The 27528-nt window shown below is 42.9% G+C and overlaps 1 protein-coding gene and 1 long non-coding RNA gene across 2 annotated transcripts in view; one reads left to right on the plus strand and one right to left on the minus strand.

The window, feature by feature from the left end:
- Nucleotides 1–12173, plus strand: part of ubl (Ubiquitin-like protein 5) — a 38700-nt gene extending 26527 nt beyond the window's left edge. The window contains exons 3-4 of the mRNA XM_084588204.1: nucleotides 11383–11420; nucleotides 11985–12173. Coding sequence (XP_084444330.1) covers nucleotides 11383–11420; nucleotides 11985–12028 — 82 coding nt within the window. The 3' untranslated portion in view covers nucleotides 12029–12173. The remainder of the gene's footprint in view (nucleotides 1–11382; nucleotides 11421–11984) is intronic.
- Nucleotides 67–18332, minus strand: LOC146202539 (uncharacterized). The gene is made up of 4 exons (XR_014703719.1): nucleotides 18187–18332; nucleotides 10776–10813; nucleotides 4307–4438; nucleotides 67–163 (listed from the first exon to the last, which is right to left on the minus strand). It is a non-coding gene; the product is annotated as an uncharacterized LOC146202539 (long non-coding RNA).
- Between the last annotated feature and the right edge of the window lie 9196 nt (nucleotides 18333–27528).

Here is a 27528-nt window from a genome sequence, read left to right on the forward strand (position 1 = left end):
TATTTTTACAGATTTTAAATGGGACGTTTTAGATAATCCATACTGAAGTGATCACTTACCTGTGCTAATCAGCTTAACACCTTCACCACAAATCATCCCATCCAAGCCGCGACGCTGGAAGCTGCATTTAGCCGATTGGGCACTGTTCCGAGAGGAGGCCAGCCTAGAAAAAATTACTTCAGATAAATATAATATAGATGAACTAAATGATGCTTACACAAATTGTATCCTTACTGCAGCGCACATAGCAATTCCTCAGTCCTCTGGAGTGGTGAAACAAAATCACAAAGTCTGGTATTCAAAAGAATGTAAACAAGCAAAAAAGGAACAAAACAAAGCATGGGGAATTTTTTGCAGGTACCCAACACAGGAAAATTTTGTAAAGTTTAAAAACGCAAGAGCCAAAGCCCGCTACATCCGCCGCCGCGCCGAAAAAGCCTCCTGGCAGAATTATGTAACTTCAATAAACAGCTCAACAACATCAAAACAAATGTGGGAACAGGTTCGAAAGCTAAATGGCAGCTACTCTTCATTTATCATTCCCCTTCTAACAGCCCCCGGAGTACAGAAAACTATACAAGAACAGGCCGACATTTTAGGTGAATACTTTTCTGCAGTTTCCAGTTCATCACACTATACTCAAACATTCCTAAAATACAAAAACACAGCAGAGAAACAAGAACTCCCTACAAGTAGTGGTGCAAAAAAACCGTATAATAGCTTAATTACACTACAAGAAATAAAAAATGTCCTAGCTGCCGGTAAACAAACTGCACCTGGTCCTCACCAAATTCACTATGAAATGCTTGCCCACCTATCCGAATCTGCTATAGAGGCACTATTAAAATTTTTTAACAAAATATGGGTCCTAGGAAAATTGCCAGAGGCATGGAAAAAAGCTGTTGTCAATCCATTTTTGAAACCCGGAAGGGAGCCGACATCTCCTGGTATAGGCCCATTGCTCTCACCAGCTGTTTAGCAAAATCCTTTGAAAGTGTTTTAAACATCAGACTAACCTTTGTTTTAGAATCTCATGAACTTTTAAATATTCATCAGTGTAGTTTTAAAAAAGGATGCTCAACAACTGACTATCTCATGCGTCTCGAAAACACTATCAGAGAGGCTTTTATACACCGACAGCATTGCCTTGCCATTTTCTTTGACCTTGAGAAGGCATATGATACAACTTGGAGGTTTAGGATATTGCGCGACCTGGCAGATTTAGGCATATGTGGCAGAATGCTAAAGGTTTTAAGTAACTTTCTGTCACATCATTCGTTTCAAGTACGTCTTGGGACCACTTTGTCAAGAACCTTTCTGCAGGAGAATGGTGTGCCCCAAGGTGCATTTTAAGCACCACACTTTTCGTTGTAAATACGATTAGTAAAGTAATACCAAATTCCATAATGTATTCACTCTATGTGGACGACCTTCAAATAGCTTGCACATCATGCAACATGTCCACATGTGAGAGGCAGATCCAATTAACAATAAATAAGCTAACAAAATGGGCCAGTGAAAATGGGTTTAAATTTTCTCCGCAGAAGACAGTGGCAGTTATGTTCTCGCTCAAATGAGACATACAGCCCAATCCTACCTTGCACCTAAATGAAATCAAATTGCCCGTAAACAATAACCATAAATTCTTGGGCATTACTTTTGACAAAAACTCACTTTTCTCCCTCACATACAAGCACTAAAGAAGAAAGCCTCCAAATCCCTAAACATCCTAAAAGTCTTTTCTCGCAAACATTGGGGTCTGATAGGGCATGCCTTTTGCATATATATCGCTCTGTTGTGCGCTCCTCCTTGGACTATGGAAGCATAGTTTATGGATCAGCTAGGCAATCATATTTAAAGAAATTAGATCCAGTGCATAACTTAGGCCTCCGCCATGCTTGTGGTGCATACAGAACGTTTCCTGTGCATAGCCTCTATGTGGAAACTAACGAGCCTTCACTGAAAGATAGACTAGCTTTACTTACATGCGCATATGTCCTCAGAATAAAGTCACAAAAAAAACACCTGTTCTATTCAGTAGTCACAACTTGCCCCTCCAGAGTCATTTTCACAAATAGGCCTCAGTCAACGAGGCCATTGATAATGCAGTTTGAAGAGATATGTTGCAAGCTCCATATTCTGGACACATTACCGGATATCGCTCAAAACAGCCCTCTACCGCCATGGTACAATCTTCCCACAATCTGTGATCTCACTCTCACACAGTTTCCAAAGACTAAAACCCCACAGGGGCACATTATTCAAAAATTCCTTAAAGTTCAGGAAGAATACAGAAGCTTCACAGAGTTCTATACCGATGGATCGAAAACAGCTGTGTACACGGGAAGTGCAGTCGTGCAAGGAGATTCCGAGGAAATAATAAGACTTCCATACTGCGCATCTATTTTCACTGCTGAATCCCAAGCCATTTCTGTTGCCATAGAGAAAATAATAAAAGAGAATGTTACAAACAGCATTATTTACACAGACTCCCTAGCCGTCCTCACAGCTCTAAATCCAAGAAATGCAGCTGCTCCTTTACTCGGAGACATAATACACAGTATAACAACAGCCATTGCTCGAGGATATAACATAAAATTTTGTTGGGACCCGAGTCACATGGGCATTAAAGGCAACGAGAGAGCAGACACATGTGCTGCTAAAGCCCGTGACAAGCCAATGAAGAGTATAAACACACCCTACAAAGACTGTATGAAACTTGTACATCACAAACTAAAAGAAAAATGGCAGTTTTCCTGGAATAGTAAAGTGGATAACAAACTACACTTAGTAAAGCCCATTTTGGGAGAATGGATGTCGTGCCGGCATCAGGAACGTTTCATAGAAGTAATACTATGTCGCCTCCGCATTGGACACACACACACCTGACACACAATTTTCTGCTGACAAAAAGAGAGAAACCTAAATGCGAAAAATGTGGAGAACAACAAACTATTAACCACGTCTTATTATCATGCACAGGTCTCGAAACACTAAGAAAAAAAATATTTTACCCCATTTTACAAACAACACATTCGTTCTCACCCAAAACTGATTTTAGGTGAAGATGGACTTGCAGATTTGTCTTGTGTTTTCAGTTTTCTAAAAGAAGCAAATGTCATATGCAAACTGTAGAATAAATCAAGTGTGCATCAGTAAAATTAAAACCTCAAGCTTCCCACATCATTGCATTAGCAGCTTATGCGCCATAAAAACCAACACAAACCGTTTCGTAAAAGGAGACTTTCTAAACAAACTCTAGTTAGAACACATGCGTTTTCCCTCTTTTTTCACCCACAAAAAGTAACCTTGCTCTTGGCGCATGATAGCCTTAGTTGCTTATGCGCCAAAAAACCCAACACAACACAATCTTGTGTGAAGCCTCCGACGAGCACAGGGAGGAAAAAAATGTGTCAGAAATGAGTGGATCCGAATTCAGTAATTTCGCGTGGGAAGTGTATACGAAGTCCCGTAGCTATTACCGCAGCCGACCACCCGTCGTGCAGAGTGCAACATACTCTCGCACTGTTCATTGCACGTCGTCATCTACATCAACGTCCATCTGTGCCAAAAAGCTTTCGCCCTTGCTACCGAATCAATTTAACTACATTAAATTCGTAGCATTTTTGTTGTTCTTGCTATCCTGCACTCAGCCTCAGAATGTCGGGAGTACTGACAAAGTCCTAGAATTCTCGTGGTATAAATATGCTAAAAACTGTGACATGGCAGCTTTTGCCGCCAGATATGCGGCACAGCATGATTCCGTTTTCTCAATGGGACCATCCCAGAGTTTCCGACTGAGCATAGACACAGTTTAGGCTTCATTCAGGGAAGTTTTAGCTGAAATCAGTGTTCAAAATGTTTACGAGTGACCATGCACTGGGAGTTCGGGTACCGTTGAGACATGAAATCATATCGCGTCGCTATACGATATAACAACTGCCACGCATTATGGTGCTGGACGTACTAGCCATGCGAAAACCTTTTAAAAGCAGCCTGAACTGTAAGCCCATTTAATAGAGGTGTTTTTAAGAGGAAGTGCGGCTGCGCACTGATCGTCAGAGGTGTCCAGTTTGCTGTGTTAACTTCCAGCGGAGCCAAACATCACCTCCGTCGCGTTTTATACGCATTCAAAAAAGTGCGCCTCACATTTAAATTGACTCTGTAATATGAAAGAACTGATAATTAAAACATCTAAGGCATAAATCACCTCCGAAATAGACTTTTCGCCGCCCGCTTCGGTTTTGCGCTACGATACCCAGCCTCCTACGCTGGCTGCGCCGGAGCGATCCTGCAATACTCTCACCGTTGCTTGCAGGGTGGCGCTGGCTTGCTAGGCGATCGCAGTGGTTCCTAGCGAATGCCTGTTGCCGATATATGCATATGCTGCATCACTATATTCTCAAATAGCTCCACCGCCGCATTCTTGCAATTTTGTCTGGAATGGAAAAAGAGGTTCTTGAGCTGCCACCAATTGATGTGAACACTTCTGTCAGTGTTCTTGCTATCGCATCCCTAAAACGAGTCGTCTGCAGATATCGGCCAGCAGTACATGACCTCGCAGAAGAACTAAGAAAGGGGCCTAATGGGGTTCACTTCAAAGAAACAGACGTGCACAGTCGACTGGTTAAAGAGCTTTTTGTCTGACTTCATATTTTTTTTGCTCTGTTAGGACAAGTCCAGTACTACGAACTTGGTATTAATCGAACTGCAATCCGCGTGACTATTGGGTTCATTATAAGTGGGCTTGACGGTATGGCAGAATGCACGACAAGCAGACACTGGCAGGTGCTGGTACGCCTGGAAAAGGAAATCCTTGTGCTTTCATAGAAACCCCTGAGGTACAGTGAACTAGAATATACAGTGCAGTGGACAGGAGGGATTTTCCATGGGGCAGCTGTCCTCAAAAATGAGGCTCGAAGCAATGGCACTGCTGTTGGCCACTCTTGAACATGTTTGCTTGCATTGCTGTGGCGTTTCTGAGTTTGTCTGCAAATAGAATTGGTAACTTATGTTGCACTGTGTGCCCGGTGCATAAAGCAATAAAATATTTGTTTTTGGCTAAGCATTAAGTACTCTGACAGTGTTTTGAGAGAAAAACAGCAACTGCTCAGGCGCCATTGCAACCCATAGGTTTCTGGTGGCGCTGCAGCCGCACTGTCTTGAAACTGGCCCAAAGCAGGTCTCGTTTTGGGAGTACTCGGAGGCCCCGTCCGCTGCACTATATATTCTATTTCACTATACCTGACGGTGTTACCGAGAGCAGGGGGCACCAGTACACCCACTGCACTTCCACTGCCCCATTCACAGGCGTCAGTGTCCAGGCCGTTTGAGCGTTCATATTGCCGTAACTATCACTTATGTTTATATCTCGGCTACTCCACGGCTCAGGTTAGCCCAGTGCAAAGTTCTGTTTTTCTGCATGATCTGAAACTGCTATTACTGCGTTACTGGCTTACTGGCATGTGTGCTAAGCTATGAATTTGGCCCCATCATGTTGAATCGTCCCTTAGGTGGCGTCGTGCTTCCCAGGTTACATCACTCCTCGGCACACCTCACATTAAGGTGTAACTCTGTTGACTATCAAGAAGATCTACATACGGCATGAAGTACCACGGCGTGGAAAAAGCATATTTGTGGTAGCCTGTGAGAAGGGCATTCTAGTACTAATGTATGGGGGGGGAGAGAGAAAAGAAAGAGCTCTGTTCATTACGCCACATACTGTTAATGTAGCCTTTAAAGCAGGCTGTATTATAGTAGTTGCGGCGTCACTTCGGCGGTAGACAAAAATAGATTTCTGCAGGCTAACGCTTTAGTTATGTTGGCTTCACAGCAAGACTGTGATATGTCTTGGAACTTGAACACAAGAGAGAGACTGATGGCTACCCTCAAGTGCTCCACACATTCACCTTGTCAAGGGTTTCACAGCACTAACATTATCAGAGGGTGCCCAAGGCTACGGAGTTAACCTGTCTGCACGCACAAAAAGTGGCGGAACAGTTTGTTGAGAGAATCTCCACATGCAGGGACATATCAGACAGCAGGCGAAATTGAATTCAGCATACTGCGCAACTTTCCTATACTCTTAGGCAAGGATTTTCTAGGGAGTAATCTGAATGTTTGCTATACTGAAGAACCTGAGTGATACGAACCTCATGGGATCGCAAAAAAATTAGTCATCCGAAATTTTGTATCATCAGAATATACAAAATGCATCTGCAGAAGCAGGGGAAATGCATTCACTAAGGTCTGTTTACAGCTGAGGGCATTATGACTGCGACGCCCGAGCTCACTACTCGCTGTCATTAGAGCGCAATTGGCTATCACAGCGACGACAGTGTGCAGGCTGAATGCAGAAAATTGTTCTCTGTGCATACAGTGTGATTAGCGATGAAATCAGTGATGTGCAGGCAGCGCCTGCACGGCTCGTGTGTTCATATCATTAGTACTGCTGCAGGAGAGTGTTTGGGACACCCAACATTCTGCACTTGGTACACAGTGTAGTTTATCCAGTGTGGAAATTTCACCAGTTTATACCATCCTGAAATTCTTATCAATACTGTTCATATCACAGATTCTATGGTATCCAATAATCCGAAATATCTGTTTGATATGTCCAGGCTCAACTGCACTGAACACTGGTAACGAAGACAAATTTTCAGGCCTATGTCAAGAACAAAAATTGGCAGGGGTTATCTCTTTAAAACCCATTATAATGCGAAAGCAGTGGCATTTTTTTGTTTGTCTCGTTTTAAGTCTGTGTAATTGATGCTTTTTTACATGATGCTTACCTGAGTGTTAACATTTCCACAAGGCACTCGATGAAAAAGGTAATCATGGTTTTTCCTGTGATGATGTCACATAACCTTACAGTTGCTTTTTACCAAATTGTATAAGTAAGAGGTTTTCTGTGCTTATGGGCCTGGTGCTCTGCATATCAACTGTACATGTGGCACTATCTGGGAGCTGCTGTGTCAGACGGCAGAAGTTTAACCCTACATCATCATCAGCCAGACTACGCACACTGCAGGGTGAAAGCCACTCCCACATTCCTCCAGTTAACGCAGTCCTGTGCTAGCTTCATAATTGACCCCTGCGAACTTCTTAACCTCATCTGCCCACCTAACCTTCTGCTGATCCCCTGCTACACTTTTCTTCCCTTGGAATCCAAATGCATAACTCTTAGTGACTATCGGTTATCCTCTCTTCGCACTGCATGCCCTGCCCATGCCCATTTCTTTGATTTCCACTAGAATGTCATTAACTCGAGTTATTCTCTGACCCACTCTGCACGCTTCCTATCTCGTAACGTTACACATACAATTTTTTCATTAGCCTCTACGTTTCAGCCCCATAGGACTACTTAAACTGATTATAACAAGGAAAAGTACCAGTCGCGATGGCTCAGTGATTGAGGCGCTCGGCTGCTGAACTTGAGTACCCGAGTTCGAACCCAAGCTGTTCCAATGTACTCCTATATTCTTTTTTTTTTATAAGTATGAAGGTACTACAAAAGGTCATAGTCGGTCATTGGTTAGTCAGTCTCCATCGCTGACAAACTTGAAAGGCCCATCAGGGTCTGAGAAGAATTATTGTGCATTTTAGGAACATTTCTAATTAAAAAAATGAGTCTATCGCACTTTTTTTTTTCTAAGATTTTACTCTACACCTGCTGCAGTTACTGTATAAAAAAAAGCTGCTTTTTGAAAGACTTTATTTGTAAATAAATTTATCTTGGCAAGAAGCATGAAATTTCACAAGTGTTACTAAAAATTTATTTTCTACAATCAAAACAATTGCAGCTCTTTTCATCCAGGGGAAAGCGCATGCCCTGTGAAACAAGTGGAAAAGTTCCATTGACATAGCTTGTATATGCGTTGAAAAATATTCTTTAACAAAAGGAATTATTTTATGGCAGCCTAAGTGTCCTTACATATTTTTTAATGAATCTTTGCATGCAGAAAGCAGAAGAGCTTTATAAATGGTTTAGAAAATTTGGTTTGGTTTGGTTTTTAAGCTTAACGTGTCAAAGGGACTCGGGCTGCGAGAGACGCTGTATTGGTGTCCTTCGGAAATGTCCTGTGGAGACCTGGGCTCTTTAACGTGCACGCACTGACATCACGCAGTACATGGACACTTTGCTTTTCGCCTCCATCAAAAAGTGGCTACTGTGGCCGGGATTCGATCCCGCATCCTTGGGTACAGCAGTAGGGCGCCCTAACCACTGAACCACCGATATCATATGATAAAAGATTTGAATCTGTTTGGATGAGTAGGAGCAGAAATGGTGGAAAGTTCTTTCTTGCATTGCCTACTGTCCCCCGTTACTAGATTTTTGTGGTTGCCACTAGAGCTCCTCATAACTACCAGTTGCAAAACTTCCCATAGGGCCCATTTATCAAAAAAACGGCGGTTTTGACTGATCAAAATTCGGGTGTTTATGAATGGTGGCGGCACCCGCGGCCATTAAAAGAAACTGCGCCCAAATTCTAAACTTTCTGATTGTTGATAAATGTGCATCCATTATGGAAAATAGAATTAGTTGAAAGCTTGCAGCGACAAAAATTATTAAGATAACAGCCATATAGTTAATCAAGATGGAAAATAAGAGAAAAAATTTTGATTTCGAAAAGGCAATGGCGGCAATAACAAAAAGCTTGTATTGAGCGCTTCCAGATGGCGCGACTATTCATAGACACCTGAAAAATGCACACAAAATTCGGTCACTTTTTGAAGCGAAGTTTCGCAACTGGTATGATCCAAAAGCTCTGGTTGCCACATTTTATGTGCACTGATCCCCGAGGCCAAGCTAGATCGCCATCCACCCTCAAGCGGTGATCATGAAGTCCTCTGCACAGTTCACTTATAGAAAAAGTTTTAAACCCATTTTTCTCAACAATAAATGCATCTTTTGCTGCCGTACAAAGATAACACAGCTGGGAAAAGCCATAGAATTGATATCTGTCATGAACAAGACTTGCATAAAGTTGTCCTCCATGGCCTCCTGAGGTATCTGTGGGGCCTTTTGAGCTCCATTGAGTTAAAAATATCATCTTGTGCTTAGGAGCTCCTTCTCATGATAGTGATATTCAAATGTAAAATGGCTTTACAATGGTGAGAAAGGAAATAGTAAACTAAACTTAATTGTGCACGAGTACAAGCAGGTTTTTATGTGATATGCCATTTATGTTTAGAATGCTTTCAGCACCAGGTGCCGTCGCCAAAATATATGTGTGCATTAAAAGCTAAGCTAGCAACTGCTAGTCTGCAATCAATGTGCCATATTTTTCAGCGTATATTTCACCTTGAGACTTATGTGTGGTGAAAACTGACGTGCCAGTGATGCCATTTCTCTCCATTCCCATCAGATGTGCTTGAAAAGAAAATCAACGTGTAAAAGTTAAGAATGTTACCTATGGTTAGGACCACATAATTTCGCTAATACTGGACTGAATGCAGCAGCGGTGTGTCCAGTCTAGTTGATCTAGCCATACCCTAGAAAGGTCTGATTTCAGTGTCACAGTACATGGGCGTTGCATGCACCACGTGTTGTTCAACATGCGATATGATGATGTCGGCTGCAAGGAGCAGCAGCTGTGAGGTAAAATTGAAGTTGTTTCAGCTGCCCCAGTTCAGGTGCTTCAGTTATTGAGATAGCAGAGGTCGGGGTTAGTGAACATCTTTTTACTTCCTTTTATTATTTACTGTAAACAGAACCACACACTACTACTATTATTTTGAATGAGTGCTGGAAAGTGGGAACCATGCTCCAGGGAGAAAGTTCAACTTGATCGAAAAAATTATACTGGGACTGGCTCAAAGCCACAAGCAAACTCCAGTTAGCCAACGAAGAAGGCACACCACAGGAATAAAGGCATGCTGGCCAGGGCTCCAGAATCGACTGCATATGGCAGCTGCTGTGAACGTGTATTTTTGTTGCATTTTTAACAAAGGGTTCATTAACATACTTTAGCTTTAACCGAATGGACAGGCGCATCCTACACAGGGTAATCTTTTATAACCTTTTACAAACTCGTATTTTCAAAACAGCGAGAGATGCGTCTGTGCAGTCTATGGGGGCGAGTTTTACAGCAAGTCGTGCATCGTGCACCTGGTAGACCTTGATGATTCGGTGATGAAATAATTGAAGTTAACTAAGCAACTTATTTATTTATTTATTGAATCCTCAAAGGCCCCATTTAAAGGGGTATTACATGAGGGGTGGGCTTGGAGTACGGCGGTTACAATAAAAAATGTCTTTCGATGGCAGTCTTGAAAGGATGAATGTCGGTTAGTGAAGCGATGTGGTGGGGAGGGTCGTTCCAATCTAGGGCAGTGCGGAGGAAAAATGACTTTTGGAATGTTGTATGGGCGCGCTGGGGGTAGACGGCATTGGAGTGAAGATGACGAGATGGCCATTCCTTTTTTTTTCTTAAGTGAAGCTCAGTTTTAAATTTTCCGAATCAACAGTCTGGTCTGAAATATCAGAGACATCAAAAATATGCATATGGAAGCTTGTTGAGTTGGATTTCCTGCATTGCAGATTCATAAAATGATGCCTATTGCAATTCTTATGCAACAAATACTGACACTATTCTTGTATTTTATAATAACAAAGGACTTGACCTTGTCTTAGCGACATTACTACGTGCAGTGTCGTCATTATATAATTATGTAATGCAGAAAAGCAAACCCAATGAGCTGTAAAATGCATTTTTGACATCCATAGTTTCCAACCACATTTCCAATTAACAGAATTTAAAAATGGAGCTCACCTTTGATATTGGCTGCCTTCAATTTTGCAATATTGTGCCTGAAATAAAAAATAGATAAATTGGTCAGTTAAAAGGGTCTAATCACCAAGGTGTATTGCATTTTGTGATGTTTGCCTTACCATAAAACCCGCCTGTACAGACAGCATGGATATATCTCTCGTAGGTTGCAAAATACAAGTTCATAAACGGGTAAAAAAAATCACCAGGTATGCAGGTGAAATATTTGTGTGAGTTTTCTCTGAAAAACTGCCTTATAGAAACTTAGACTGAGAAATATGGTAATATCTGATTGCGAAAAAAAAATAAAAAGTGAGTTGCATATTTTTGCCCTCCATGCACAGAGCAGGTACCAGTCGATGGCTGTCTAAACTAAGTTTCATGTAAAAGGCACTTCAGTTATTGCCGTGAGTTTTATATGTGGATGCTTGACTGCTCACATGAATGATTATGCCTTACAGCTGCTTTGTTATGGTAGGATAGATTGAGACTGAGGAGGAAACGTGCATTAGTGTTTGATGTGTGTGAGCCTGACAATCCCTATTTCAGTTTGTTTCTCTGTGTAATTTTTGGTCAGGCTTCTGCTAATAAAGAATTTTTTTCTGTCCAGGTACACAGTCTTCAAGGACAACATCAAGCTGGAAGATTGTATCCTTAAAAAGGAAACTGCTTAGGCTGATATTCAAAAATTTCTCCTGAACTGAATGTGAATTGTTGCTTCAGATTTCATTTGCAGTCACTATTGTGGCTCTGAAAGGTAGTTATAGACAGAGTGCAATGGAATGTTTGGAGTGAATTTGGCATGTAGTAATAGTTTTCAACCTGTGCTTCACATTTTTGCACCATGCTTTGTGTCTTCCTTTTTGTCCATAGCTACCTCTTGTTTCTAGTGCTTTGTCAACATGGACAAGTCATTTTTTTTTTTTTTTAATATAATCTGCAATTTGTTTTACCAGTGAGATTGTAAATATTTAAATAGGAATTCTAGTTTTGTACTCGTGCTGAAAGATAGCTAAGTTATCTGTCAGCATTACATGGAACTGTAAGCTTGCTTTAGAGTTTTTAAGTATGAAAGTGTGGCAAATTTAATTTCACGGATACTGAAATATGTGTCTAAAATGCAAACTGCAGAGTACAGTGTTTTTAACGCTGCTAACGCAATGTGCCAAAATTATGGTGCAGATGTGAAATTTCTTAACGCTGTGTACCCAGATGAAATTCATGATGGCATGAACCTGGAGCTCTACTACCAATGAGAATGTGACATCCCAGATTGGCCATTGTACAGTGTTTACCATCGATAATCCTTGTCAGTGATGTTTGTTGTGAATGCGTGGTGACCATGGGGGGCAAGTAACCAACAAAGGCAAAGAATAAATGAATGTTTTTTTTTTACACTTCTTTCTGCCATGGCCTAGTTTTTATTGCAGTCATAGCAACAGCACATGAATGGCATGTTCTGCTGTAAGGCCAGTCTATGCTTCAGTAGCATTGCTCTTAGCTTTTTGGCCTTTACTCCTTCAGACCTGGAAACTAAACCTGGGGCAATTTGGGCAGTTGTGGTGTTCAAGGGCAGTGGTCATGCATATTTCTTTTAGCTTTACATGTGAAACTAATCTTGCCAAAAAGCAGCTGCAAATTATTTCTTTAGATTTAGCCTATCTAGAAGAAACAAGGTAGTCTAGTTATTTGTATCAGTTTTGGTGAATTTGTGCACATTTCATGTGACATTTTCCTAGCAGCATTAACTAGCAATTATGGTGAAGGAAAATGCAGGGTCTTGATTGACAACTTTGAAACAGTTAGTGCAAATAGATGTTATGGAGAAGAGAGAAGGACTATGTTTTGGAGAAGAAGAGAGAACTGCATGCTGCATGTAGCTGATGTTCATTGAAGCACTGTCCAAAGAGGAAAATAAGTGTAAATTCCTGGTTGGGGGAGGCAGCAAAGTGAGATTAACGAATGGAAACAGATCCACTGGAAGAACTTATCACATTGCAAGAAACTACGAGAAGCTTCACAGAACACATACTAATGATGCAGTACTATTACTAGAATATTTAAGAGCAAAGGCCTTCGGCTCTGAAATTGCATCTCTACCAAGAAGAGTAACAGATGCTATGTTAATACAAACATCCATTCATTTGTGTCAGTGAGGCACACACTCAGTTACCTGAGTAATGGGTAGCGCCAACAATGGGAAGAGGAGTTAGTTGTATGCAGCATTGTATGAAAGCTGGAAGCACCTAATGGGCTCTCATTAGGCCGGCACAGTATAGGAGATAAAGACATGACCACAACTTAGGCCTGTTTAGTTCACTATTCCCAGAGTACAGCTAATTTTTTGTGGAGTTTGGTGTTGCAATCTTTTTGGCTAAACACTTTCTGGCTAGTGTGCATGTACCAAAGTTTGAAAGGGGCTCTGGAAATGACATTTAACTGCAAACATCGGTGTTATCCTTCTTTTTTTTATTGTGCACATCCAGTAGTATGTTTACTCTCTCTCCTTGCTCTCTACCATTGGGATTATCAGGGCTGCTCAATGCTGACTGGCTTCCACATTTGCTTCGAAGTCTCAGCCTCAAGTCTCAAAGAACCCCAGTTGGTCGAAATTTCTGGAGCCCTCCACTATGGCGTCTCTCATAGCCTGAGTCGCTTCAAGCGGGATTCACACGGGAGATTCCGACGAGAATGGATGTTGAAAGGTGTACGACGTCACGGGCTGGGCAAACTCGCCCTCGCTCCCGAAATCATACATTCACACGGCCAATGAAGAGTCGCCGAAGAGAGACGTTGACTGTTTCAAGCCGCACGCAGCAGGACAGGAACGGAGAAGTACACAAGACAGCCGTTTCTGACCTACTAACGTTTCTTTGCCAGTCAGGGAAACAAGTTCAGTGAAAAAAGCAAGCAAAATAGAATAAAACTCATCCGAAATGGAAGGGGCCGCCGAAGAAGGGTCGAATACAAAAGGTCCGGGTGGGGTAGATCTTATCTGCTCGCACCCCGCGGCGTGCTTCTTTTTCCGACTCTGGGAGCGTTTGTACCGGCCGGCTGAGATGTCCCCCAGCCCAGAGACGGCGGCCGGCGGCAGAAAACCGGAAGGTGCAACGCCCAGCAGCCTTGAAGGCGTGACATCAGCACAACCGCCCTCGCTTAGAGAGGGATTTGAGCGCTCGTGTGAATGTCGTTTCAGGAGGTTAAACCCCATAAACCAGACTTAATGTTTAAATATAGGCTTTTTGAGCTGTAAACACAGCTTCTGAGACACAATATTGTGGTGTTGCAATATGGATATATGCATTACAAAGACAGGAGTTGTGTAAACTAGTAAGTTTGTTAATTTCTTATAATTAACATTATAACTGTTACAGTTAAGTGTCTCGTTACAATCGAATATGCCCCAGGCCATTTGTTCCATATTAATTTTTAAAAATTTTGAAAACACTATTACTCTTGGTGCTATGGCATAACATAATTTGGCTAGCTTGCACAAAAGACGGGTTTTTGAAAAAGCTCTGCTCCCAGTGCTGTCACTCAATGCCACAAGTGTCGCATGACCTCCTTTCTCTCCTTTGAGCTGGAGCAATGAGCGGCAAGGAGCATAGCTGGCAGTGTGTATGCAGTGGCTACTCTTTCAGGCTATGTTACCGTTACACAACTGCGAACTAGCCGCAGATATCCAGCAACGACTGTACTGGTCAAAAGGGACATCAGCTATGTGCAGCATGAAATTGGGTACGTAAACCTAAATTATATGCTTGTTGAAATCATTCTCGCCGAGAAGGGACAGCAGAGCACCTATGTCCTCAACGTCTACAGCTCTCCCAAGGATCACACCCAGAAAACAAGTAAACTCCTAGACAAAATTGTGAGAAAGGCCAGAAGGAATCAGCTTATCATAGTTGGGGACTTCAACGCCCATCACCTTGAATGGGGTTACCCGAAGAGTAATGGTAAAGGCACAGCAATACTGGGGAAGATTCAGGAGCTGGGCCTCACGCTACTGAACGATACTACCAAACCCACGAGAACCGGCAACAGTATATCAAGGAACACTAATCCTGATCTGTCACTAGCTCGAAACGCAATCAATCCCACATGGCTCGATACTGAGGAAGACCTTCACAGCGACCGCTACATTCTCGCCATTGCAATACAAACCAACTCACGTAATAAGAGGGCATGGAACTCCTGTAAGCACACCGACTGGGATAAATTCAGGAAAGACAAGGAGAGTAATGCGCTGTGCAGCATCTCGGACTTGAAGAAGTGGGTCCAGGATATATGCGTAGACACCCTTAAGCACACTAGTAGCATAGAAATGGACGGGGAGCAAACCATCATAGATTCCAGGCTAGCGCATCTGTGGGAAGCCAGACACGCGCTCATGAAGAAATGGAAAAAGCAGAGAATTAATCAGAAGCTCAAATTATGCTTTGCACGGCTTGAGAAGGAAATTGAAGAACACGCCATTAACCTTACACGCCAGAACTGGTATCAGGTATGCGACGAACTTAACGGGCAGCTTGGAAACAAGAACACGTGGAACCTTCTTCGCCACCTTCTTGATCCAGCCCAGTCCAAGACAGTCCACAGAAATGCTATAGACCAGATCATCCATGCGTATCCCGGAAGCGGTGAACAATTGTTATCGTCACTACAAGATAAATATGTTAACTCCAGCAAAGATGGAGATTTGTACCCGGACTACACGGGATGCGACAACCCAAATCTTGACAAGCCTTTCTCGGACGCAGAGATCTGGGCCGCACTGTCTTAACTCAAGACGAAATCTGCGCCTGGATCTGATAAAATCAATAATAAGATGCTGCGGAACCTAGATCTAAAGTCGGTCACAGCGCTCACGGATTACTTGAATGAGTGCTGGGAGAGTGGTAGCATACCCCAATCCTGGAAGCACGTCAAGATGATTTGTATTTCCAAAACTTAACAAGATGATAAACCTCGATAACCTAAGGCCAATCTCGCTTACCTCGTGCTTAGGTAAGCTAATGGAGCATGTTGTGCTTAATAGACTGCAGGACTATGCCGAAGAATACTCACTTCTACCACACACCATAGTGGGCTTCAGAAGGGGACTTTCTACACAGGATGTCATGCTTCAACTGTCACATGACATCATTAACAGATCTAAAAAGGTAAATACGCAGGCTATCCTCGCTATCGGCCTAAAGAAAGCATTTGACAATGTCGCCCATTATACTATACTAGAGCACCTAAACGAAATTAACCCTGGACAAAAGGCTTACAACTACATCAAGGCCTTTCTGAGTGAGCGCTCGGTGGAACTGCACGTGGGCAACTTGAAATCAGACTCGATAAAACTGGGAAACAGAGGTACCCCTCAGGGGGCTGTTCTCTCTCCGTTCCTCTTTAATCTGGATTAATCAAGATCCCGGATAGACTCATCAAAATACCAGGAGTACAGCACAGCCTCTACGCAGATGATATTACAGTGTGGGCAACTAAGGGTTCTCATGGTGAAATCGAGGCCGCTCTTCAAGCAGCTGCAGACGTCATTGATGAAGAGACCAGGAGAGCGGGCCTAGAATGCTCCCCTGAAAAATCGGAGCTTACAGTGTTTCATAAAGGCAAATTAAATGCGCCCTTGACGACAGTCATTATACAGGGTGTGGAAGTAACAGAGGTTCAAGAGATCAAAATCCTGGGGCTCAGGCTACAAACAAACTCTGGAAACGCGCCAGCAATCAACAAACTGAAATGGGCGGTTCACCAAACAGCCAGACAAAGAATCACTAATAGAAAATGAGGCATGAAAGAAAACGACCTCTTCAAACTCATAGACGCCTTCATCATAAACAGGATTACATACTCCCTCCCGTACTTAAAACTCCAAAGAAACGAAGTTGAGAGAACCGACGCCATCATTAGAATGGCTTATAAAACAGCAATGGGCCTGGTTCGGTCGACTCCCAACGAAGAGCTTCTCAAACTCGGGGAAGTCCACAATACCTACGAGGAACTCAAAGAAGCACAACGAACTGCCCAAATAAGGCGCCTATCCAGCACGCCCGCCGGTAGGACAATACTTGAAAGATTAGGTATTGAGGGCGAACCCCTACAAGACCTCCCTCAAACTATTCCACGCGATATCCGAAAGAGGATCGCCATCAAACCTCTTCTTCGGAACATGAACCCCCACGCCCATCAAGGCCGAAGAAAAGTACGAGCTAAGAGCCTGCACAAAACCCTGAGCATGCTACAGGATGTCATCTACGTTGACGCCACAGAAGACGTGGAAGACCCTAACAAATATTCGATATGTGGAGTCACACAGCCCAACACTAACCCAGCGAGACTCGTTATGAGGGAGACTGTTTCCACATCCAGACCCCTAGTGGCGGAGGAGGCCGCCATCGCTGCGGCCATCGCTTTTACTAATGCAGCAACCATAGTAAGAGCCTCCAAACTGTCAATCAGTAACTTTGCTAGAGGTAGAGTCTCCAAACCCGCCTCACAAATACTTAGTGAAATGAGAGAATCTCCTCTCGAGAGAGGTATCGAATTAATATGGACCCCAGCTCATGCGAATCCGGAAAATGAGGCCGCCCACCAATACGCTCGATAATTAGCCGGCTGAGCGATGGCGCAAAATCAGGAACCGGAACCCTTCGGTGAGCCAACCGTATCATACCACAAACTCACTGCACATTACAAAGCAATGAGAAGAACACTCCCACCACCCCATAAAACACTGACCAGACAACAACAATATGGAGACAGCTACAGACGGGGACCCTCCCCAATCCAAACTACAGATCAAAATTCATAAATAAGGATATGAATCCCTTCTGCCAGTTTTGCGGGGAGAAATACAACTTCGAGCATATGATCTGGGCATGCAAAGCCCATAAGCCTCAATCAGAACTCTTGCCTGATCCCTCTAAAGAAGCTTGGGACAAGCTAAGGTCCAGCGATGACCCTGACATTCAGTTCAAGGCCGTCGAATGGGCCGGCGTTGCCAAAAGTCTCCACGGCTTGCGGCACACTAGCTGACTTCCCCTATTCCTCCCACTTATTGTGAATAAAGTTTTATCAGCCTCAGGACAGTGAAAGTAGGTCATGCGGCACTTTCGCTATTGATTGCGGTGCCTCAAGGGTTGCTTAGAGTGCAGGCTTTTCGAAAGCGCGTCTTCTGGTGCGAGATAGCCGAAATTAATTGCACCACGGAGCTGAAGGGAATCGCATTATCAAATGTCTAGAAACTTATGGGGCTACTAGTAACAGCTGCATGTTATCGTCATTTTTAAATCGAAACGGAACAAATAATTACGCCCAGAACCTGGCAGAGGAAGAAAATCCCAAAACATCATAGCGCATTTAAACAAATCGAGAAATAAAAACCACAGTGCACTTTCAAAATACTAACCTAATTTCCAACGAACGCCGCGGCACTTTTCCGAATCTGCCCACGGTTTCGCCAAAATGCAAACAAAAAAAAAAAAAACAGGTGAGAAGAAAAGCTGCGATAATGATGATGGCCAGCTCGGAAGGAGGCTGCTACTGGCTAATGGCTCAGGGACTCAGGCGCGGATTGCAAAAGGGACGCGGTGAGGTCGTGAGTACATACTTTTGCATGACAGCGTAATTGCCCAACGTTTTGCGTGTGATCGCGATGCAGTGTCGTCGGGCTCCCATTGTGTTCTGTCACCTGCAGCAGCAACTGTTGTAGAGCTATGACACTTGTGTGGGTGCAACAGGCAAGGCTCAGAACTATCGGTCGCCTCTGTTTAGGCTGCGATAAAAACGGCAAGTACATGTCCACTTGGCTACATTAAAAGTAGTGACTAACGCTCTCCCTGAAGGAATGACTGTTCATGTTACTTCTAAATCCCGGATCCTAAGACGTGTGTATCGTGGAAGCTGGCCACCAGCCGATAATGCTCGATGTATACATATGGCTGGACCTTGTTTGCAACATTTCTAAAATGCTTTGTTCGTTGTAAACTTTTGCATAAAATTTATGTGTATAACCCTTCCTGTATTGAAAACAGCATTTTGTGCGCCAAGATCTAGAGCAGTGCTCCATAGATTCAAAATTACAGTTCTCTCACCTTTCAGAACACTGCAGTGCCGTACATTTATGATCTGATTTAACTGCAGCTTTGAAAATAACTGCTTTGAAAGGGCTCGTGTTATTGTTGTATACCATTCATGTAGACCTGTGTCACTTTGATTTCACAGTTCCTTATTGCACACTTTCTTGACTCCTCCTTCAGTTTAAGGCATCTGAAAAGTTAGTGGCGATGTACCTAACCTCTCGCGACCGGCCAAAGCTTATTAGGACGAATAAGTGACTGAACCTCATTTTCAATGAATAGGATAAGGGAAAAATACCTATGGCGTATTCCTTTTCTTCTGTACATGCCATTAACCATGCAAATCTGGGTAGGAAATGAGGACGTTGTTTTATTATCTCTCAAATAGTCTGTCAGGTAAAGAAAAATGCGCAGCTAATTCTCCACTTACCAGAACTACTAACTAAGAAGAGAAAACATTCTCCTCAACTTTGTTAATCACAGTGGCTGTTGGCTACATAAAGAGCTGCTGATTTCCTTTCTATTGTCTGCCCAGTAACTTAATGACAGCTTCTGTTCTGGTAGTCTTGATGCCATTAGCACTGTAAGAAGGTGCTCACACTGCTTCTCTGTTTCATCACATTCCACATGACAGGTACGGTAATGCTGGTAATTCTGCATTCGTTGCTGTAGTCAAGGGTGGCACTGATGAATGCGCTCAGGGTTTAGACAGATGTCTCTACAGCTCAGTTGGAAGATCCATGTTTGCACTTTGGACTTGGATGTAGGACAAACTGTTTCTCAGGCACGAATGCAGTCGGTACACAGGCATACTGCCTTTGGCAGAATTGCATGTTATGTATGAAATGGCATAGTGTGCAGGAGTCCAAAGCACTTTCTGTACAATGTAGCAAATGCTTCACATCTGAAGGACAGTCTGCTGACTTTGTTCAACTATATTTTCTTTGTGGAAATCGAATACTTCGCGTCCGGATAAAAAACAATATACCTTGCTCTAGGGGTGAGAAACACGGCAAGACATTTTAAAATGTAAATTTTCAAAATAGGAATGTTGCTCTGAACATCTTCGAAACTTGACAATAAAAGATGATGTAACTGCCCGCTGCCTAGATAGCGGGCAGTAACGAGCCCACCATTAAAATGAAGATCAGTGATGCAGTGATGCCCAACACACAACCTAAGGGGTATGTACAGCCCCCTTGTTTTTCCAAGTCAACTCCTTAACAACTGCTTTTTTTTTTTTTTTTGCACACAATATTCTCGCACACAATATTTCATCATTGGATGCTCAATGCACCTGCGTGAAGTGCCCACCAGAGGTGAAATTTTACCGTTTATTCCAATACCAGCAGGAGCACAGGGAATTTTTGTGTGCATTGCATAAAAGGCTGTACATGTATAGCTTTATGTTGATCTGTTATATCGTGGTGCAAAGGTGCACATGTTTTACAAGCATTCTTAGGTTTGCTAGTAACCTGAAATGCCATATAGTTTCTCGACACATTTCATGTAGTCCTTGTTTTTTAGTTTTTTCTTTTTTCATAAGTACGACCTCTGCCCTTGTGTAAAGTGTTCATTTGCAATTTCTCATCAATGTCAGAGTCATAAATATTGCTTGTCCTATGCGACACATCAACAAAAATAAATATAACAACTGCTTCTCCTCTATAGTAAATCGGATACAACTTACGTCTGCAGTAACTGCAACGCACAATTCCTTCGTCACAGAAAATAGTCTAAGGCCTTTCTGGTTACCTGAATAAGAAGCTAACCGTCAGACAAAATTACAAGCTGAAGAATGCTATCAGTGCTTCTGGCTTGTTTGGTGTACTCACACATCAAAAACTGATTGTTTACCGTTCAGTGGAGTAACACACATGCCGTGAAGCATTCATTGGTCATTGTTAGCAACTGCTGTTTTCTTTAAGTTGTATCCTACTTATACCATTCGTGTACACCCTCCCCCCCCCCCCCCCCCCCCCCCTCCATACCTAGAAGTTTAAATGAAATCACAACAAAGCAGTCTACCACCAGTCACAAAAAAAAAAAAAAAAAAACAGGCGGCCGACACCAGAGCTTCGAGAACTTCTGCTCGCTAAGGAGGCGACATGCCCGCTCCAGGTGGAACCAGACCTCCGTCCATACTTTTGCAAGAACTTCCCAGGTTTTCACACCTTCCTCTCCCCTAATTTTAGTTTGTGAGGGAGCCTCTGAATATTATTTAAATAAGGCGAATATTGTTTCATTATAGCTATAGTTTAAAGCACTCGGTTACTAATTATAAAAATAGCTATTAGTTAAATAAGGCTGGTGATATCTATCACAGCTAAGAAAAATATTTTGCCCATGGCAATGCTGCCATTGTCCCCAGCTTAGAGAAAATACAAACTCCTGCAAAACAGATATTCTGTTACTATTGTCATTACAGGGAAAAATCTACAGAAATATGTCAGTATTTTTACTCTCTCCAGCAGCAAACTGCCCCCTATTGTATTGCTAAGTACTATTAGAGATTTCATATGTTTAGTAAGAAAGCAGACAGAATTACAGAAAACACACCCACAGTTGCATTTCTTGAGAAATTGTAATGAAGGGAATGCCTTCACTCAGTGCCTTGGCTGGGCTGTACACAGCTGAGAGATTTTAATATGCAGTATGTAAAAAAAAAAAAAAAAGTAGTAAACTTTGCAGGTTTGCTGAAGTACAGATCCCCCGCCGCAAGTGGCAGTGACCTACTGTGGGACTAATGTGCAAGCACTTTTTTTTTTTTTGTCTAAGTTATTGATTAGACATAGAATAGCTTCTCAGCTTTATTTCACATACTTCCAGTTAAAAATAAGTTCTGCACTGCTGCTTCCCTAAAGGGACACTGCAGACAGTTTCGTCCTACTCATGTAAAAAAATCATTATATGGGTTCTTCCAGGAAGGTTGATATTTTTTCAGCAGCAAGAGGTGCATTTATTACTCCGAAAACAATCAAAATGCAACATTTGTTTTCCCCTGCCATTTGATTTGCACCTGTGTTGTCATGACCAAAAGTACTACTAGTAGAGTAAGCTTAGCGAATCAATCAACATGAGCCGAGTGGCATTTGCATGCGAAAAGCATGAAGTGATAGAAAGCTCTTGACTCTAGGCCGGTAGTGCAGGCAGTAAGCTTTGCTCTCACAGAAATGGTGTAGAACAGTGTGAAAAATCGTTGTGGCCTGTATAGCACAGCATGGCTGCCCAAGAAGATTGAGTTACAGACTCGGCCGATGGAAGCCCCCAGCATTACCAACTACCCCTTCCCCTCTGACCTACAAGACTAGTGGAATAAGGGAATAATTACTCATAAGCATCCACCAAAGCACAGCGATGAGGCTGCAAAGGAAAGCTATGCAGCTTTATCAAAACCATTTTGATTGAAAAGCTGCATATCTTTTCTTGTAGCAATAGGGCTGCCATCGGGTGGATGGCAGTGAGTAATCACTTTTTAATGCAAGTCTGCTTAACCTTGGATGGTTTCCCTAAGGCGTATGAAATGGGCACTCAGACAATTCAGAAAATGTCATGTAGGCATCACAAATTTCTCCATGAGAACCCCCTTAATCATTACGAGATGCAGCTCATGCTGCAAAACACACTTATCATTATTCAGTAGTGAACGGCTGTGTAGTCGTGCATTGGAGATCTGCCTGAGTAAACATTAAGTAACGTCACCGCTATTTACGTCTAAAACCGGCCATTGGTGGCTTAGCTGTACTTCAGTTTCCATACTTTTGTAATCTATAAAACTTATATGATAAAAAAAGCCTGTGTTTCATTATTGGAACACAGTAATTTATTGGTATAGACCAAGTTCCTTTTGCCCTCACTATTCCCTTAGGTTGTTCTTATTTGGATGTGGATAGGTCAAGAAAGCTGTACATACAGTACAGGAAGATGATAAGGGAGGAGGGGAAGAAACCATAATGACATTCATGCTTAGCTTTATCATATTGATCATATTTATATGCTGTGAGCAAGAATGTTCTGATGCATTCTAGCAATGCGAGGAGGAGAAAACTTATTGAAAGGTCAGGACATTGATTGTGGGAAGGTGCTGCTGAGAGGTTTGTGATGACCAGAGCCTGTTTAATTCATCAGCAAGCCTCAATGCACCATAATTACGATATAACATGAACGGCCGACACTGATAAGTCGCGCTGACATATTCATGCGTTGTATGCATGCACAATGTGCGTCATTTTTGGTTGCTGAATGGGCTTACACACATTTTTGATTTGATGCCCAAAATTTGAGGCTCTTTTTTTTTTTTTTTTGCCTTCTCTCGTGCAGATGTCCATGCTTGGGATACACATGACCACCTCTCTTGCATATTCTCTGGTCGACGGCTGGCGGAGATGCCCGTTTAGTTAACGTTTGGGTCGTCGAACATCGGACCTTCACATTTGGATGAATCTACCGTCAACTGGTTACAGGAGAATGATTCTCTCTTTGCTCCTCCAGGAGAGAAACCTAGCACATCTAATCTGACCCCTTTCCTGGCACCTGCACGCCCTTTCTTTGTTGACCAAAGGTGTGGCCGTATATATGAAATAATTGCAGCAATAAATAAATCACAGCAATCTGCGAAATATGCTTGCACATTTAATGCCATTACACTTAACTTAGCGACCACAAATTGTGACATTCTGTGAATTGCAATGCATGTCTGCTAATCTTTGCGATTGCTGTATGTGATGTATCAGTGTACCTGGGCAGCTGTTTTCCCTCTTTGTGGTGAAGTTGCCAGTCTTCTGTTGGAGTAAAGATTGTGTTATCCCAGAATATTTTCTCACATGCATCAGTGCATACTTTGCTTAAATGCTTCAGTGCACCCTTTTAAAGGGACACTGAGGACAACTCCATTCAGTCATTGGTCTCAGTAAAAATTAGATTATTTCTTTCATTATGGCTGTGTTGTCTGGCAGCAATTGTGGCATATAGCATTTATTGGTGAGAAACTTTAAATTGGAAGCCTTCCCATGAGTCTATTCAAATTCACGATGACCTTGCTGAAAAGGACATGTCACTGCCACATAGAGTGGCTCACTTGCAGTAATCTGCATCAAAACTTCTGTGTGGAAGCATGCATTTTACTTGCGAAATTGGCCGGTAATAGCAGCATCTTTGTTCTGTTTCTTGGTCTATCCATCCTTTTAAAACCTCTGCTTTCATTTTAAGTGGTCTCTTTAATGGTTTGTGGGGTTTAACGCCCCAAAGCGACTCGTGCAGTCTCTTTAAGATTAGAACACTGTATCTTAGCGAAAAAGGAAAACTGCTTTCCATCCTTAGTGTCCCTTTAAAGGAATCTGACAATAAAACACAATTCACAGTATGTATTGCCATTTGCCTACTTTGTGCCTGCGGCTACTTGGACCTTGTTTTACTTCCCAAAAGCAGCTTTGTTTTAACAAAATAAATACAGTGTAAATTTCACTGGATGACTAATTAACAACTCCCTCTTGTGTAAACTCACTGAACATCTCAAATGTGTTTTCTCAGCACTTCATTACATCTGGGCTGCCATGAATGGCAGCTATGGCATGTAGTTTTTATGGTAGGCAACCACGTTGGCAGGAATGTTGCTTTGTGAGCTTCATCGATTGGTGTCTGCCCAAGACTTGGACATCACTTAGGAATATACACGGTCAGCAGTGGGACGGTGTACATCGGACCTGTGTTGGCAGTCACTTTTTCAGAATTGTGGTGTTGGAACCAAGGACCATATGGCATTACCTTTAACTGCATGTATGATGACACAACAAAAACAGGACATAGCTCCGCCTGACAGGATTAAAATCTCCAAGCAGGCCTTGTGCTCAACACATCACTAAAGGCGACAAGCACTGTTTGCCATGTCAGTCGCAGCAATGGTTCTATCAAAACTGCTTTCATTGTATAGTGCAAATTTACGCAGTTTTGTTACTCTTGCAATGAGATTTATGTCCATATACCTTTTTTATCCCAGAGCTGAAGTTGGCTGTCATGTAATATGTGTTGTGGGGCTAGTTGGTTCATACTCAGATTGGATTTTATGCACACACAAATTTTATGCGCACATATGGAGTATATTGTGACCACACGAAGGTATTGAATGCCCTGAAATCAAGATGCATGTGTGTATTTTGACACTACACAACCGATATGCAGTCCGCAATAAATGTTCCGTCTTGTGCTGGCAAGCAGACTGCTCAAATCTTTGAGAATGCAACACATCATTAGCGCATGATTGTATGAAATAATATGAAGGGATATCAGTCCATGTCTTTGCAGCTTTCAAAGCTGGCCTGTTTTCCCTAAGGCAGAGGAAGGTGCATGCTGCAACTAGTGGCAAAGGCAATGACTCGACAAAGATGGAATCAGGAACGCAGCGCTGTTTGTTTATTGTTTTGACACTAGTCTACATGCTTGTCTACAATGATAAGCACAACAGGGCAAGTAGAAATAACATGGATCGAATAGGATGCGGTGGGATGTTTTCTGAAAAAAAAAAAAAAGAACTGAAGGAATTCGACACAAGGAAATAAACTGTCTAGAGATAGAGAAGCTGGAAGATAAATACTGTGCAAAAGTACCAGTAATTTCACTGCTTGCGCTTCGAGCCTTCAACTTTAGGAGCAAAACTAGAGGCAGGATTGCATCGGGAGAAGTGGAGAGCATTTTTTCTTTGCGCGGGCGTTGTACCTCCTGGCACTCTTAAGTACAGAAGTTTACTAGAATATATACCTGGGCTCCACGGTTGCAGACTAGTCCAGTAGGCCGGCAGCAAATCGCTTGAGAGCTGTGATGAATAGCTGGCCTTCAGGTTCTATTTCCCGGTTAGTCCCGGGCTGGCTACCGCACCGGAGCTTCATAATAGATTAGCTGTGCCAAGCTGCCTGTATCAATTGGACACCAAATTCCTGTTTGTACATCCGATAAAGGCAACGAAAATGGCAAAAAAATTGCCCTCCGGATACACTAACCGACCTCTTCAAAATCCAGGATAGAGCAATTTTTACGTACAAACTACAGGCTCCAACCGGCCTTTTTATGGTATTTCCAGGTGATTAAAGTTTACCACTGCTACTAAACAGTGGTGTCGAAGTAGAGGACCACGATAAAAATAACAGCGAGATTCCACTCGACTACGCACTCAATCGGAGACGAGTTTTTCTCATCCCGTGTGTTGCGGTGCTTGCATGGTAGAATTGTGCTTGCGCTGTGCACCTCAGTCCGATTGTAGTACATACTACGTATACTTCCGGATGATCCAAAGGCAGTGACTCGTACAAATTTCGAGAAATGCAAGTAGTACATGGAATGCTGACCACACCAGTTACTTGCAACATACTGCAGACATGTTGCAGAACAGCGTCGAAGAGTCCACAGGTCGGAGACGGTGCTGTGTAACCAAGAGAACGCATGGGAATATCGCAGCATACCGCTTGACGAACAGCAGCACACGAGGCCTAAGCTCAAGGAGTATTATAACAAGTGGAAAAGGAACACGGCTACACATGGCCACTCGGCTACGATATTCATACTACGATGAAAAGAAACCCGTTTCGCCACTATCGCCACTGCCAAGTCCGGCCTGCGAGCGATTACGGAGCAGGTGACACTGGTAACAGGGGAAACCTTCTAGTACACTGTAACAGGGGTGTGAAACTCCCTATACCTCCCAGCGGCCACGAATTACAGACGCTAGCGCCAAACTCCCCATTAGAGGATTACAGCGGGAGGGGGCGCGTAAAAAATGGACTTGACGGGGGAGGCCGTATAGCGGACTGGTCCAAAAAAACGGTGCGCTGAAGGGGGTGTCGGTAGGTTGCTTCAAGCAGCGCGGGTTGCGCGCTCGCGTGCGCCCGTGCCCGGGAAAACGCTCTGCCCGTGGATTTTCTACCGCATCATCGTTCTGCCGCGGCGCGACCGGCTCGCGGCAGGAACAGTGTGATGGAAAGAAAAACCACAAGCATAGCGCTCTCGAGGGCGCAGGCGCTCGCGAGCAAGCGTACCCGACCGCAGTATAGAAATAGCACAGAGAACAGCAGATATCGTTTCCCATTTTTATTAAGTGAACGTGAAACAGAAAATGAAAAGATGCGACAAGGTATCCCTCACACACACGCACTTTACATAGCTAACAGTTTACAGTAGTGTTATGTGTTCTGCGCTAACATTGTAATCTTGCATGCTTGCTTTATCACTACAAAATAACCCAGTTTGCCGGCACTGCTTCTGTCAGCATGTGTACAGTTGATATGAAATTAAATAAATGATGCACATATTCATCCTACGCATTCCATACCATCAAAGCAATGTAGAAACATGAGCAAATACCTGCGTTCTAGTTACCTAGTTTGGTATTTGATGCAAGTAATCACATGTCATTGTGCTATACATAACCAAAATGCATGATTAAAAATTTACACTACCCTTCCTGGAAGAACCGTCTTCTTCGAAACGCACGTAACACTGGCGACCAGCTATCGGCCTATCTCTAGAAACAGCGACGAGAAGCGGCAGACATTTTACAAACAAGCAGTGGGGGTGATAGTGGTTATTTATTGTATATACAAAAGGAAAGAAAAGATGTTTGCCAACCCCGGTACAGTGCGTAATGGCGAAGATTTGTCACGTGAATTTTGACTTCTGGGCCGTTT

This window comes from Amblyomma maculatum, chromosome 1, assembly GCF_055883805.1.
Source record: "Amblyomma maculatum isolate TAMU_Amacu chromosome 1, ASM5588380v1, whole genome shotgun sequence".
In the NCBI taxonomy this organism is placed as follows: Eukaryota; Metazoa; Arthropoda; class Arachnida; order Ixodida; family Ixodidae; genus Amblyomma; species Amblyomma maculatum.